This window comes from Sus scrofa, chromosome 9, assembly GCF_000003025.6.
Source record: "Sus scrofa isolate TJ Tabasco breed Duroc chromosome 9, Sscrofa11.1, whole genome shotgun sequence".
NCBI lineage: Eukaryota > Metazoa > Chordata > Mammalia > Artiodactyla > Suidae > Sus > Sus scrofa.
Window position 1 is genome coordinate 53,072,332 of NC_010451.4, and position 13,127 is coordinate 53,085,458.

The 13,127-nt window shown below is 46.9% G+C and overlaps 1 protein-coding gene across 5 annotated transcripts in view; it reads right to left on the minus strand.

The window, feature by feature from the left end:
- Nucleotides 7,212-13,127, minus strand: part of CDON (cell adhesion associated, oncogene regulated) — a 99,339-nt gene continuing 93,423 nt past the window's right edge. For all 5 annotated transcript variants that reach the window (XM_021063103.1, XM_021063105.1, XM_021063106.1 and 2 more), the window contains 2 exons: nucleotides 11,451-11,725; nucleotides 7,212-10,415 (listed from right to left, as the gene is read on the minus strand). In XM_021063103.1, coding sequence (XP_020918762.1) covers nucleotides 10,252-10,415; nucleotides 11,451-11,725 — 439 coding nt within the window. In that variant the 3' untranslated portion in view covers nucleotides 7,212-10,251. The remainder of the gene's footprint in view (nucleotides 10,416-11,450; nucleotides 11,726-13,127) is intronic.

Sequence of the window (13,127 nt, forward strand, 5' to 3'; positions counted from 1 at the left end):
GAGAGGGGTGGGTAGGCCTGCCAACCCGTCCTCCTCCTGCAGGGCCCCCTTGAGCCCTTATTCCCTACCCAGGGGAACCCCTCCGGAGCCCCACCTGCTGGACCACAGCCACAGTGGGAGACCAGTTCATCATGCTGAGCTGTGAGTGGCCTGGAGGCGAGCCCCCTGCCATGCTGAGCTGGCTTGATGGACAGAAGCAGCCCTTGGGCAGCAGCAGCTCCTCACTGGCCGTCCACCTCCTGCAGACCCAGGGAGACCTGGCTGGCAGACAGTTCACCTGCCGGGGCACTCACCCACTCCGGGTCCCTGATCCCCTCTGCAGGCTGCAGCTAGGTGGGTGGGGGCTAGAGACTCAGTTCTGGGTGGGGGGAGGAGCAGCCCCTTGGAATCAGGATGAGGGGCTCTAGGGGGCGGCTGTGCAGAAATGCAAAGTGAGTCAAGACACTGCATCACCTCCCCTCCCAAGGACTCAAGGTTTGTTTTTTTTGTTTTTTTTTTTTTGTCTTGATCTATAAAATCAGGGGGCGTGGTCTAGGTCTGTGTTGTCCAATAAAAATACCGTGTGAACCATATCATTTAAAATTTTCTAGTAGCCATATTAAAAAAGTAAAAAGAAACAGGAAAACATTTTATTTAGCTTGATGCAACCAATATATTAGCCCTTCAATATGCAGGAATAAAATTGCTAATGAGATATTTTACATTCTTTTTTTTTTTTTTTTTTTTTTTTTTGTCTTTTTCCCTTTTTGCCATTTCTAGAGCCACTCCCGTGGCATATGGAGGTTCCCAGGCTAGGGGTCGAATCAGAGCTGTGGCCGCCAGCCTACACCACAGCCACAGCAACACAGGACCCGAGCCTTGTCTGCAACCTACACCACAGCTCATGGCAATGCCAGATCCTTAACCCACTGAGCAAAGCCAGGGATCGAACCCACAACCTCATGGTTCCTAGTCGGATTCGTTAACCACTGATCCATGACGGGAACTCCATTTTACATTCTTTTTTTTCAAATTGTCTTCAAAATCTGGTATATTTCCAGTGACAGCACATCTCAATATGGCCCAATTTCAAGTGCTCGGCTGTCACATGTGGGCTGGGACCACAGTTATTGGACAGCACTGTCTAGACGATAAAGGATTCTCTCTCCCTTGTTTGCATCAATTTGCATCAAGGTGCCTGATTGTATTCTTGACAGGCACTAGTGTTTCAGGTGCCAGAGGTCTCTATCTCTCTCACTCCTTCTACTTGTTTTTAGTCTGGTTTTTTTCTTTTTTTTCCTTTTCGACCACCTGCATGGCATATGGAGTTCCCAGGCCAGGGATCAGGTCCAAGCCACAGTTGCAACCAATGCCACAGCTGTGGCAATGCCAGATCCTTTAACCCACTGTACCAGGCAAAGGATTGAACCTGCATCCTGGTGCTACAGAAATGCCACCAATCCTGTTGTGCCACAGAGGGAATTCCTGGCTTGATTTATTTCTCTGTTTTCATCTGTACCTACTAGTCTTATTTATTGCCAACACAAGGGGAAAAAAAAAGAATTAAATAGTGAAGTAAAAACTTGAGGAGTTCTCTGGTGGCCTAGAGGTTAAGGAGTTGACACTGTCACTGTAGCCTGGGTTTGATCCCCGGTCTGGGGAACTTTTGCATGCTGTGGGCATGGCCAAAAATAATTTTTGAGAAAAGCAAATAGCAGCACTGTCACATATAACACTTCTCACAAAATGATTCACATCTTGGTCTTAGGCTGGGTGACTAGCATGTTTTCAGGGAGGTCCACCACTCAAAATATTTCCCCCCCATTACTAAGTCTCAGGAATGGAAATTCCATCATAGGAAATTCACTGACACCTGAAATTCTGGGTCTTTGGAAGTCATTCCATAAAAACTGAGCACCTGCTTTGGGCCCAGCCCTGTGCCCAGGGTGGGGAGGTCATGGGCCATTAGGGGGAAGGAGGCCCTGTTCCTGGGAGGAGGCGAATAAGGCAGGGGTCCCACCTGTAGGGGCTGTTCTGGGGCCAGATGGGAGAGGAGCAAGAGGAACACTGCTCTGATCAGTCAAATTTGGAGCAGATGGTGATGGCGATGTGAATCTGGCATAGAGTGAGAGCCTGAAAGAGGAGGCAGTTGACCCAAGACAAGCCTCCTGTCAATTCCACATCCTGTTTCCTCCCTTCTCTCCCCCTCCGCCCACTGCTTGCCAGCACCTTATCTCGAACCCTCCCCACCGTCCCAGAGAACAAGGGCCATCTTTCAGCCTTAACTTCTCTGTCCCTGCAGAAGCCCCACAGCTGGCAGTAGCCACACCCCAGGTGTCAGTGCTGGAGGGGGAAGAGGCCTGGTTGGGCTGTGCCCTCCTGGGGGGTACACCACCTCCCCAGCTCCTCTGGCTGGGACCCCAGCGACAGCAGGTGGAGCCAGGCACTTCTGAATTCATGCTGCTCCCTGAGGGTGCCCAGCTGCACCTGAGGATCCGGGAAGCCAACCCAGCACGCCACAGGGGCATCTATCAGTGCGTGGCCCAAAATGCCTTGGGCAACAGCAGTCGGAGCGTCCTACTGGAGGTCCTGAGTGAGTGAGGGGCACACGTGCATGCGTGTGGAGAAGGGGAGGGGGAACCTCCAGCCTTAGCCGCTGAGGTGGAAAGGTACAGTTCCTGCTCCAATACTGGGTGCATTATCTCCCTCAGTCAGCACAGATGGACCCTCAAAAGCACACACCTGGATGTGAACGTGGATCAAGTGCAGGCAAACAGAACTCCACACAGTCAGAATAATCCCCATTTCCGCAGTTTATAGATGAGGAAACTGAGGCCCAGCATGTATGTCTAGAGTAACACAGATCAAAACTACACAGAAGGGGAGTTCTCATTGTGGCTCAGTAGTAACAAACTGACTAGTATCCACGAGGACTCGTGTGTTCGATCCCTGGCCTCGCTCAGTGGGTTAAGGATCTAACATTGCTGTGACCTGTGGTATAGGTTGCAGACGTGGCTCGGATCTGGATCTGGTGTTGCTGTGGCTGTGGCACAGGCCAGCAACTGAAGCTCCGATCCAACCCCTAGTCTGAGAACTTCCATATGCTGAGGGCGCAGCCTTAAAAAAGAACAAAAAATAAAAAATTAAAATTAAAAAAAACCTAAACAGAAGCAGTCAAGTCTACAAAGCCCAACTTCCACATTACCTTTCTCTCAACAAAACTGTTTATTCTTCATGTGTGCGTGCATGAAGTTATAAGTAGGCACACCTCTGTCTGTGTCCCCACAGGGTATCCAGCTCCCCCCAACGTCACCATCAGCCGTCTGACCTACAGAAGACAGCGCAGAGAGGTGCAGGTGCAGTGGGCTGTCCAAGGCCCCGGCAACCTAACGGGCTTCCTGGTGCAGCGGAGGGCCAGCGTCCCAGGCCCGGGAGCTGGGGCTTGGGAGACAGCAGCTGGTGACATCGAGCCAGAGAGCAGGGGCCGGCGGCTGGGGGGCTTGGACCCAGGGGTTCTTTATGCCTTCCGCGTCCTGGCTCTGAATCACCACACAGCTGGCCACCCCTCTGAGGTGAAGATACCAGGTGCTGGGCCAGTGCCGAGGGGGGACTCACCTTCTCTCCACAAATCCCAGCCCCGGGTCATCTCCTCTCCACTGGGCCTCCCCTACTCTGTTCCTTTGCTTCCTTCCTCCTGAATCCGTTCCATCCTCAGCCTCTTCCTCTTCTCCCCTCCCCCCCCCAGGCCACCCCCACTGCTGCCTCTCCATCCTCCCCAGGGGCCTCCCAGGGGCTAGAGCCAGATTCCAGCTTGAATCAGAGGAGATGGGGAAGGGGGAGGTGTGGGTGCTGATGATTAAATAAGGATGGGGCCCAACTCTGCACCTCAGTCTCGCCTCCTTGGGCCACAGGTAGGCTCTCTGCTTCCTGCTGCTTGTTCTCCATTCTTGGAATTCCTCGTGGCACCCTTCCCTTCGGCCCTAGCTGCCAGGATAACTGGCCTGCTGTCTCCTGTGCCAGAAATAGGGGACTTACCAGGGACTCAAAACCTCAGAGTACCTATTTCTGGGGAGAGACCCAGTCTGTAGATTCTCTGGGTCAAGGATTGCTGACGGTCCACCTCAGGTGGAGACGGAACTGGATGAGCAGGACACAGCCTGCTTTGTACCCTATAAGCAACTGCTGCCAAGTTCAGCAGCAACTCTAAACTTCGCCCATGCAACCAGTGCTCTTCCTTCTAGCGGACCCCCCCCTTCAGCGCCTATCCCGCAGTGCTGGGTGCAGCAGGCACAGGAATGGTGGTGGCAACAGTGGCCTCTCTGCTGGTGTTCCAGTATGCTGCCCGGCACCCTGAGACCTTCCCCCGTGAGTGGGAAACTGAAGGGCAGGGTCGCTTGATCTGGTGAGGTGGCCAGGCCCAGACCTATTCCAAGGACAGATGTAGACTCCCCTGGGCAAGGAATCTAGGTGCTTCCTTTTTTTTTTTTTTTTTTTTTTTTTAATCCTTTCTTTCTTGGCTGCCCCACAGCCTATGGAGCTCCCAGGCCAGGGATCAGATCAGTGCTGCAATCTCAGCCTAAGCTGAAGCTGCAACAACACTGGATCCTTAACCCACTGTGCGGGGCCAGGGATGGAACCCATGTCCCAGTGCTCCCAAGACGCCACCAATCCCTTTGTGCCACAGAGGGAGCTCCTAGGCTCTTCTTTAATTGTGACCTTGGACTTCCCCTGTGGCCTACAACATAACTACAGGAATTGTCTCTTAATTGTGGCCTCTCCCCAGATGTCCCTCAGGGCTCGAATCCCCAACCTCAGGTATCCAGGGCCACCCCCTTTTGGGTTTTCCTGAGTCTCGGGGAGGGGAGGGTTATTCTTCTGGGACCTAGCTCATTGCTCAAGAAATGCACCTCTTCCTTTTCTTCCTACAGGCCTTGGTCGGTTGCTAGTTCCCATGTAAGTATGGTAACCCAAGTCATTCTCAGGGTCAGGATTTTCTTCTACATGGAAGAGAAGCCTGGGAAGGTGCAGTTGTCATTAACTTTACTCCCCCACTTCACCCTCAGGGAGCAAAGTCGTCAATATCGGGGTTCGGGGAATAGCCCTGAGGCAACGACAGGTAAGCCTGATTTTATCCCAAAGGTTATTCCTGCAAAAGGAGAACACTCCTGAGTTTCATGCATGATGCCACCCCTCTTGTTCTCTGGGAACAATCTGGGACACCCCCCCTCCCAGTCCTCTCTCTCTCCTTTGCCTGTGTTTGTTCTTTGTAGGCATTGAACCACCACCCATCACCCCAGATTCAGATCCTGCACAAGAGTCCACAGAGGCTCCTGTAAATGTCACCATCACAGTGACTACAACGCCATGAATCCCCAAGGGGAAGGTGCAAACACGCTTAGGGAAGACAAGGGGGGAAGGGACATCCCCTTTGTCACACTTAGTCTGAAAACCAAGCTAGCTAAGAACCCCAACTACCCCTTCCCACTGAATATCCAGCTTTTACAACCAGCACAAGGCTCAGCCACAGGGCCTCTAAATGACTGGGTTACAAGTCCTGACCTTGCTTGGGGAAGACAGAGGTGGAAGGACAAGGAAGGCATACAACTGGGGAAAAGACCGGCTGTCCAAGGGCAAGTGAGAATCATGGTGCCAGAAACAGTGCCATGGGAGCAAGCTGGCTGCTTCTAGACAGTCTGTGACCTGAGCAGTTCCTCAATAAATCATGCACACTGCTCTCACCAGTGGTGTTATTCCAACTGCAGCTCCCACACGGAGAGGCTGATCAGGCTTCAGCTGGGTCCCAGGTTTCCCTAAGGGGAGAAAGCCAGGAGATGGGAGATAGGCACGCATGTGTGCCCTTCAGTCAACGCAGCAAGAGACGTGCTCTTCCAGTTCTTTCTGAATCCCAAATTCCCTCCCAAAGAACACAAGCTTCAGATGTAAGACCAGCTTAATCAGGGCTGGCAGCAGCCAGGTGCCAATCCCAGAGCCTCTGTCTCCCTTTACCTTTCCTGTAGGAACAGCACTGAGGCTGCTGTGGTCAAAGGGACTCACAGCCGCTAGACTCTGGGGTCTGTGCCAACAAGGCAGGACAGGGGTTCCTGCCACCAGGCCTGGGGAGCTGGCTGACAGGGGACCAGGGCTGGCCAAAGTCACACTCTGTCAGCTGCCAGCATGACTCACTGGCTCCAAGCGTGTGTGTCTGACATCTGGGTGAAACACAAACGCAGGCTTGTTTGAGGGCCTTGAAGAGTCAGCAGAGCTGCCTCTGCGGGGGACTCAGATGAGAAGAAACAGCGAGGGCGCCAAGGATGATCCTGCCAGGAATCAGGAAAGTGGCGCCTCAGAGGAGACGGGAAACTGACTGAAACTAAGTTCTTCTCAGGTTCTCACAGAGTCAGACTTTATTAGAAGAGGGGTTTCAAGTTCCCTCAGAGCTCTCAGGATCAGGGCTGAGGTTCCAGGAAGACTTATTTATATCTAGGGAACACAGCTTAACAAGGCCCCACCCTATGCAAAAGTCCCTGGTCAAAGCAGCCCAGACTCCTTTTTTTTTAGGGCAGTAAAGCAAAGCTACTTCTCCTTTTTTTCTTTTTAGTTCGCACCTGCGGCATATGGAAGTTCCCAGACTAGGGGTTGAACCAGAGCTGCGACTGCAGGCCTATTACCACAGCCATGGCAACGTCAACGCCGGATCTGAGCCACATCTGCCAGAGCCTTAACCCACTAAGCAAGGCCAGGGATCGAACCTGCATTCTCATGGAGACAGTGTTGGGTTCTTAACCCACCTAGCCACTACGGGAACTTCCAGAGCTGCTTCTTGAGGAGACTTAGTTTCTACCCTGGGGTTCATATGGAACATGGCTCTAGGTTAACAGCAAAAACAGACAGTTCTGAGAAGGAACCACTCTTCCCCATTCTCCTCATGCTTCTCTGCCCTCCCCCCCAACCCCTGCTTCCTTCCAGAGAAGGGAGTCTCCCTGCTTCAACACAGCTCCTTCGGGCAGGTATTTTCCCAGCCTCCCCATAAAACGCTTGCCCTGGATCCTTTTCCTTTGGAGCCTGATGAAGTCACAACAGAAGGGATTAACTTGGCTCCTGGATGGGAACAGGCGATTTGCAGGGGTCCAAGACACTTCAGAGTAAGATGCTTGCCCATCCCAACCACAAGCTGTAAGCAGCTTTACACAAACAGGGGGTTACATGGGGACCCCCAGCTTCACAAGCTACTCTTCATGAAAGCAGCATTCTCTTTTAATAGAAAATCATATCAACCAAATAAAACCTGTCAAAGCTACATCATTTAAAATATATACAATTTCAAACATAATATTACAACTTTAAGGAAAATAAAACATACTTTCCAATATGATACAAAAACATGCATCTTGAAATAAGTCATTGCTTTAAAAGAGAGCAACACAGGTGAAATTCAGTCATAAAGTGAACTTCTTGGCAGTACCGTAGCTGGAATGAGACTTGCCTCATGATCAGCTTAACAAGGATGTATCAGTCTTTGCAGACCCATTCAATACAAACAAAACCCAGAAAGACATGCCTTTTTCTTAAAGACCACTTCAAAAGGTTTAAAACATTGCCATTTCACTTACACCCTGTACAGCACCTATCAGCAGACGATGAGTGCATAACCGAAAGAAGGGCAAAAAAAGGCAGTAAAATGATGAAATGAGATAGGAGTGGGGAAGTTTCGTGCTGAAACAAAGACTCGAAGGGAATTCTAAGAGAAGGCCTGACTCATTCCAGGATCATTAAGCAGAAAGTCAAATTCCCCAGACAGGGTTGGTGGGGAGGGACGTTATGGGGAGAAATGAGGGCTCCGGGAAGGCCAGGGGCCCATGGAGGACAGAGACAGCTTCTCTAGTTGTGGAGCTGGAGCATCCAAGGAATCTGTTGGCCAGGTGGATCAGGGCTTCCAGAACTGGACAGGTCCCATTAAAAGAGCAAACTACAGTGCTTTCGGAAAGCAGTGTGGAAAAATGGAAGGAAATCAGATCACAGCTCCAGGGGAGTTCAAACTGGGGCTCTGTGGCCCAGGTGGGTGGCCTGGGGACTTTATCACCTACTTTGTAGATTTGACTTAACAACAGGATTTGAGATAGCGGTAACAAGCACCAAGCACCACACCTGGCACACAGCAGTTGCTCCACAAACATTTGTGCCACCTCCCATGCCATACTGTCCTCTGACTTCCTGGCAGGTGATATTAGGCAGAACTGTTTAGGGGGTCTGTGCAGGGCATAAACGTTCTGAACAACTCACGGTTAGAGAGAACTGATAACTCCTAAATATGAAGGTAATAATATATATATATATATTTATATTTATATATTTCAACATATAAAGGCTTTTTTAATATAAATAAAATACAATAAAACGAATAACACTTAAAACAGCGTTACTAATAATATAAATAAAGCAGTCCACAATGAGATTGCCCTAAAGGGAAAGTCGTTTTCTCTTCCTAGTGGACAAATCCCATATTCAAACTCAATCTTTAAAAGCAGTTTATGACCTAAGGCTCATGGTAACACACCTCTGGTTCCTGAATCAAAAGGACCGCCTCCAAACACACTCCCCAGTTTTCTAAAACTCCCTTTGTGCCCACATCGGTGTAACTGGACTGGCAGACACAAGGCCTGTTTTCGTATTCTATGTGCTAGGACTTTGTCCTTTGAAAGCCACACAAGTAAGAGATGGTTATGCCCCTCCAAAGCTAACTGCATTGAAGCAACATGAAGAATAAATCCAGTACATTACAGGCATGGACGTCTGGAATGGAGAACTTGACTCTACAGCATCCCTGATTCCTGACCATGAGATTATATCCACTACATTCCACACCAATCCTTGCATACTGACCCAGCTTACACAGCACACTCCAATAACAGTTCTAGTTATAAAAGATAAAGACATGCGTAAGGGAATATTAAGGCATTTATACAGAAAGTTGACTAATATGGTAGTCTGGTCTATTTCACTGCAATCGTTGGGAAACAAAAAAAATTTTGTTCATACTGGGACTGCTTCACTTTACATAAAAAGAATTGTTTGCTGCTTCTCTCCCAAAGAGATGCACAGTTCAAAAAAGAGCAGTGACACACATAAAACTTGACTAAAACTATGAAATACACATAAAGTGTTGTTTTGTCTTTAGATGTGGAGAAGAAAAACCTTCCAACAGCAGCTGCAAATGCCCTTATCACTCAGAGGCAGCAATAAATGTGATTTATGAACTGTGCTAACCAAGGCTTTAGGTGCCTGTTACAATGATGACATTCTGAAAACATGTCAGGAAATTTCAAAGCTCCACATTCTTTTGACACTCACATCTTCCAGGTATTGCCCATGCTGGGAGTTAGAAAATGCTGATTTTCTTGGTGGCACCATGAGGACCTCCTAGACTAATGGGAGAGCTTCTGCCAAGATAGTCGTTTGAGAACCCTCCTCCTTCTTCTTAAAATGTTTATCTTTCTCTTCCGGTCACCACTTTAAAGTCTTAATTTGTTTCTACTCTGAGAAGCAGTCAAAAAAGAGCCCCATGGTGACATTTTATAGACTAATGCAACTTTGAGTTTTAAGAGGCATTCCTTTTCTCTCTGGCCTCTGCTCCCTTTCTGCCTTCTGCCATAACCTAACCAGACTTTAACCTCAACCATGTCCAAGACACTGCTTGTTATTAGTGCCCAGAAAATTGGATATAACTTGTGCCCACTGCAGATAGTCAGTCAACAGGTCAACCATCACTTCCATGGAAATCACTTCACAAAATTCACAAGACATGTGCTATTGTAAACATCGGGCTACAACTGTGGTTGACTTCAAATGTTCTCAGCAAGTTTGACCACATGATAGTGAAAGGCAGCTTTCCATCTGAACACTTGCAATGGCCTCTGCGATTCCTTCTTAGCTGCATCATCCAACAGATGGGACCCCTGCTGGAGGAGCTCTTACTGCCACCGAGGCTCTTGGACCACAGGGAGTGACCCCACTGCTCACCAACGACTGAAAACTATGCCAGACTGGTTTGCTTACTACTGAGGGGGAGGAAGGACTAGGGAGGGAAACTCTTAAGGCATAAATAATATAAAAGGGCACACATGTTAAGATACATTCATATGACATTACTACTACAAAAAATAAATAATGATTTTTCTCTGAATTGAATTAATGTCCTTCACACAGTCCATCCCCAGGCCTGTTTTGTGCAGTTACTGGCTTGAAGTGGGGACATGACTAGGCATTTCCACACCCTCAGGTTTCCTGAGGTTGCTGAAGGATGCCTGAAGGGCTGTCTAGAGGAATGCCAGGAGAAGACCACGTTGTCTTTTCAGTACAGTCCGTTGAAACAGGTGGCAAAATAAGAGGATTCCAACTTAAAATTTTGTTCTCTGTTTCTGAATGGACACAGCTGTCTCCTGAAAAACAGATTTGGAAGCATTAGGGAATGACAAAGGCTGATTTTTACAAAGCAATCAAAAAACATTATTTTGAGCGATAAGGAAAGAGTAACGAGCAAAATTAAAGCCCAGTTATGTTTAGCTTGAATTTGAGAGAGACAATAGGTTTAAAAGGTTTACAGTAATGTTGAGCTCTCAGGAACAGATATACAATTCATCCAAGGGATAAACCCTTTAAAAACCCCCAAATAACCACCTCGAAGATGAGCTACAACTCGAGTCAACTCAAATGGAAAAGAAGCCCAGGGTCACGAAATGTATCCTTCCAGCAAGTCTACTGTTCAGGTACAAACTGAATCAAAGCCTGTTTGGTCCAGGTCCAAGAGATTCTCCTACTAAGTGAAGTTAGACTGTCAAAGACAAACATCCTATTATGATATTACTTATATGTGGAATCTAAAAAAAGGACACGAAAGAACTTATATGCAGAACTGAAACAGACTCACAGGCTTTGAAAACAAACTTATGGTTACCAAAGAGGGTAGGTGGAAGGGAGAGAGGGATAGACTGGAGGTATGAGATCGGCATATGCACTCTGTGGTGCATGGAATGACTGGACAACAGGGACTTGCTATTATAGCGCAGGGAACTCTACCCACTGTTCTGTGATAATCTATGGGGTAAAAGAATCTGAAAGAGAATGGATGTGTGTACATGTATAATTGAATTATTTTCTTGTACAGTAGAAATGATCACAACATTGTAAATAAACTATACTTCAATAAAACTTTAAAAAAAATGAAAAAAAAAAAGCCCATTTGATTTTCAAAATGTAATGAGATTAACAGCCTGAGATGAAGAATGTAACAGAATTTCAAAGAATCCTTTATGTGGTCAATTCTTTTTGAAGTATCCAATACCCCCTGCCCAATATCTAAGAAATATGTAAGCTGACCACAGAAAGAATACTCTGAAAGCACCATCTTTCCTGATATAGTTCTTAGTTAACTGAAGACTATCTAGAAACTTAAGATTTATAATGTCTTGCTATACCTCTGTTGAACTCTGCTGTATCTTCCACACAATCAGAGTTGATCTCACTTCTGTTGTCTTGACAGCAAACATGCTGAGCAGGCCTTGGTGCCACGTCACATTGGATGCTCTCCTCAGGTGACTGACTACAGTCAGGGACGGTGGAAGCCAGACACATAGCCATCTTCATGTGACTGAGGGCCTTCATTTCCAAACCATCTTGAGGATAAGGTGCTACCACTGGGACCACAGGAAGGGGGCTGCTGCTGAATGTGCTGTTGGTTTTGGTGAAACACCTACAAAGAGTAAATCAAAAGAAACAGAATTGTGTCCAACACTCATTTTGAAAAATCATTTGGTTGCTGGCTTTTTTTTTTTTTTTTTTTGCTTTTTAGAGCCACACCTGTGGTATATGGAAGTTTCCAGGCTAGGCGGTCAAATCAGAGCTGCTGCTGCCAGCCTATGCCACAGCCACAGCAATGAGGGATCTGAGCCATTTCTGAGACCTACACTGCAGCTCACAGCAACGCCAGATCCCTAACCCACTGAGCAAGGCCAGGGATTGAACCCATGTCCTCATGGATACAAGTCAGGTTCGTTACCACTGAGCCACAACTGGAACTCCTGTACTCACAGATTCTTAAGAAAAACTGGTGCTTAAAAATTACTCAATGATTCACTACGATTTGAAATATCAAGATCTCAAAAAGTACAGTTAAAGTAAAATACAACAGGAGAATGCATCAAAAGGCAAACCACTTAAGAATGGACCCATGTATGATGACCTATACCATACTTCCTGTGCCTTAGTCCAGTGTCAAAAGTTATCTCCCATTTCATAACTAACTAGCTCTTGAATATAGCACATAGAAGGAAAAGGCCTTTCACACTGGAAGTAATGAGGGAGAAAAAGAGAGGAAGAGGACAGAAAACTAAAAAACTTATGGCTATATGAGAGAAATAACCTTATGAAAACCAAAAAATAAAACCCCACACTATTTTGAAATCAGATATGGCCCCTGTCACTCTTGGAAGACACACTACAAGAATTAGGCATTCAAAACACAGGTTTTGTTTATTTTTTTATCTTTTCTTTCCAGGATTAATTGCTGGAATTTATTAGTACTGACATTCACTTCAATTCTGCCCTTCTTTTATTTCCTGCCCTCATCCAGATATGTGTTTTCTCTATTTTTTTTTCCTTCCTGTTCCTCAGCTTGGATAATTTCTTCTTTTTTTCAAATGATTTTTATTTTTCCATTATAGCTGGTTTACAGTGTTCTATTAACCTTCTACTGTACAGTAAAGTGACCCAGTCACACATACATATATACATTCTTTTTCTCACATTATCTTCCATCTTGCTCCATAACAAGTGACTAGATATAGTTCCCAGTGCTATACAGCAGGATCTCATTGCTTATCCATTCCAAAGGCAATAGTTTGCATCTATTAATCCCAGATTCCCAGTCCATCCCACACCCTCCTGCTCAGCAACCACCAACTTGAATTAATTTCTACTAATCTTCTAGTTCATTGACCCTTTTCTGTTGTCTCCAATCTGATGTTAAGCCCAACCAGTAAATTTTCCACTCTAGTTATTTATACTTTTAAGCTTTGGAATTTCCATTTGATCTCTTTTTATAGTTTCTATTTCTCAGATGAAAACTCCCCATGTGAATTCACTGTATGTATATC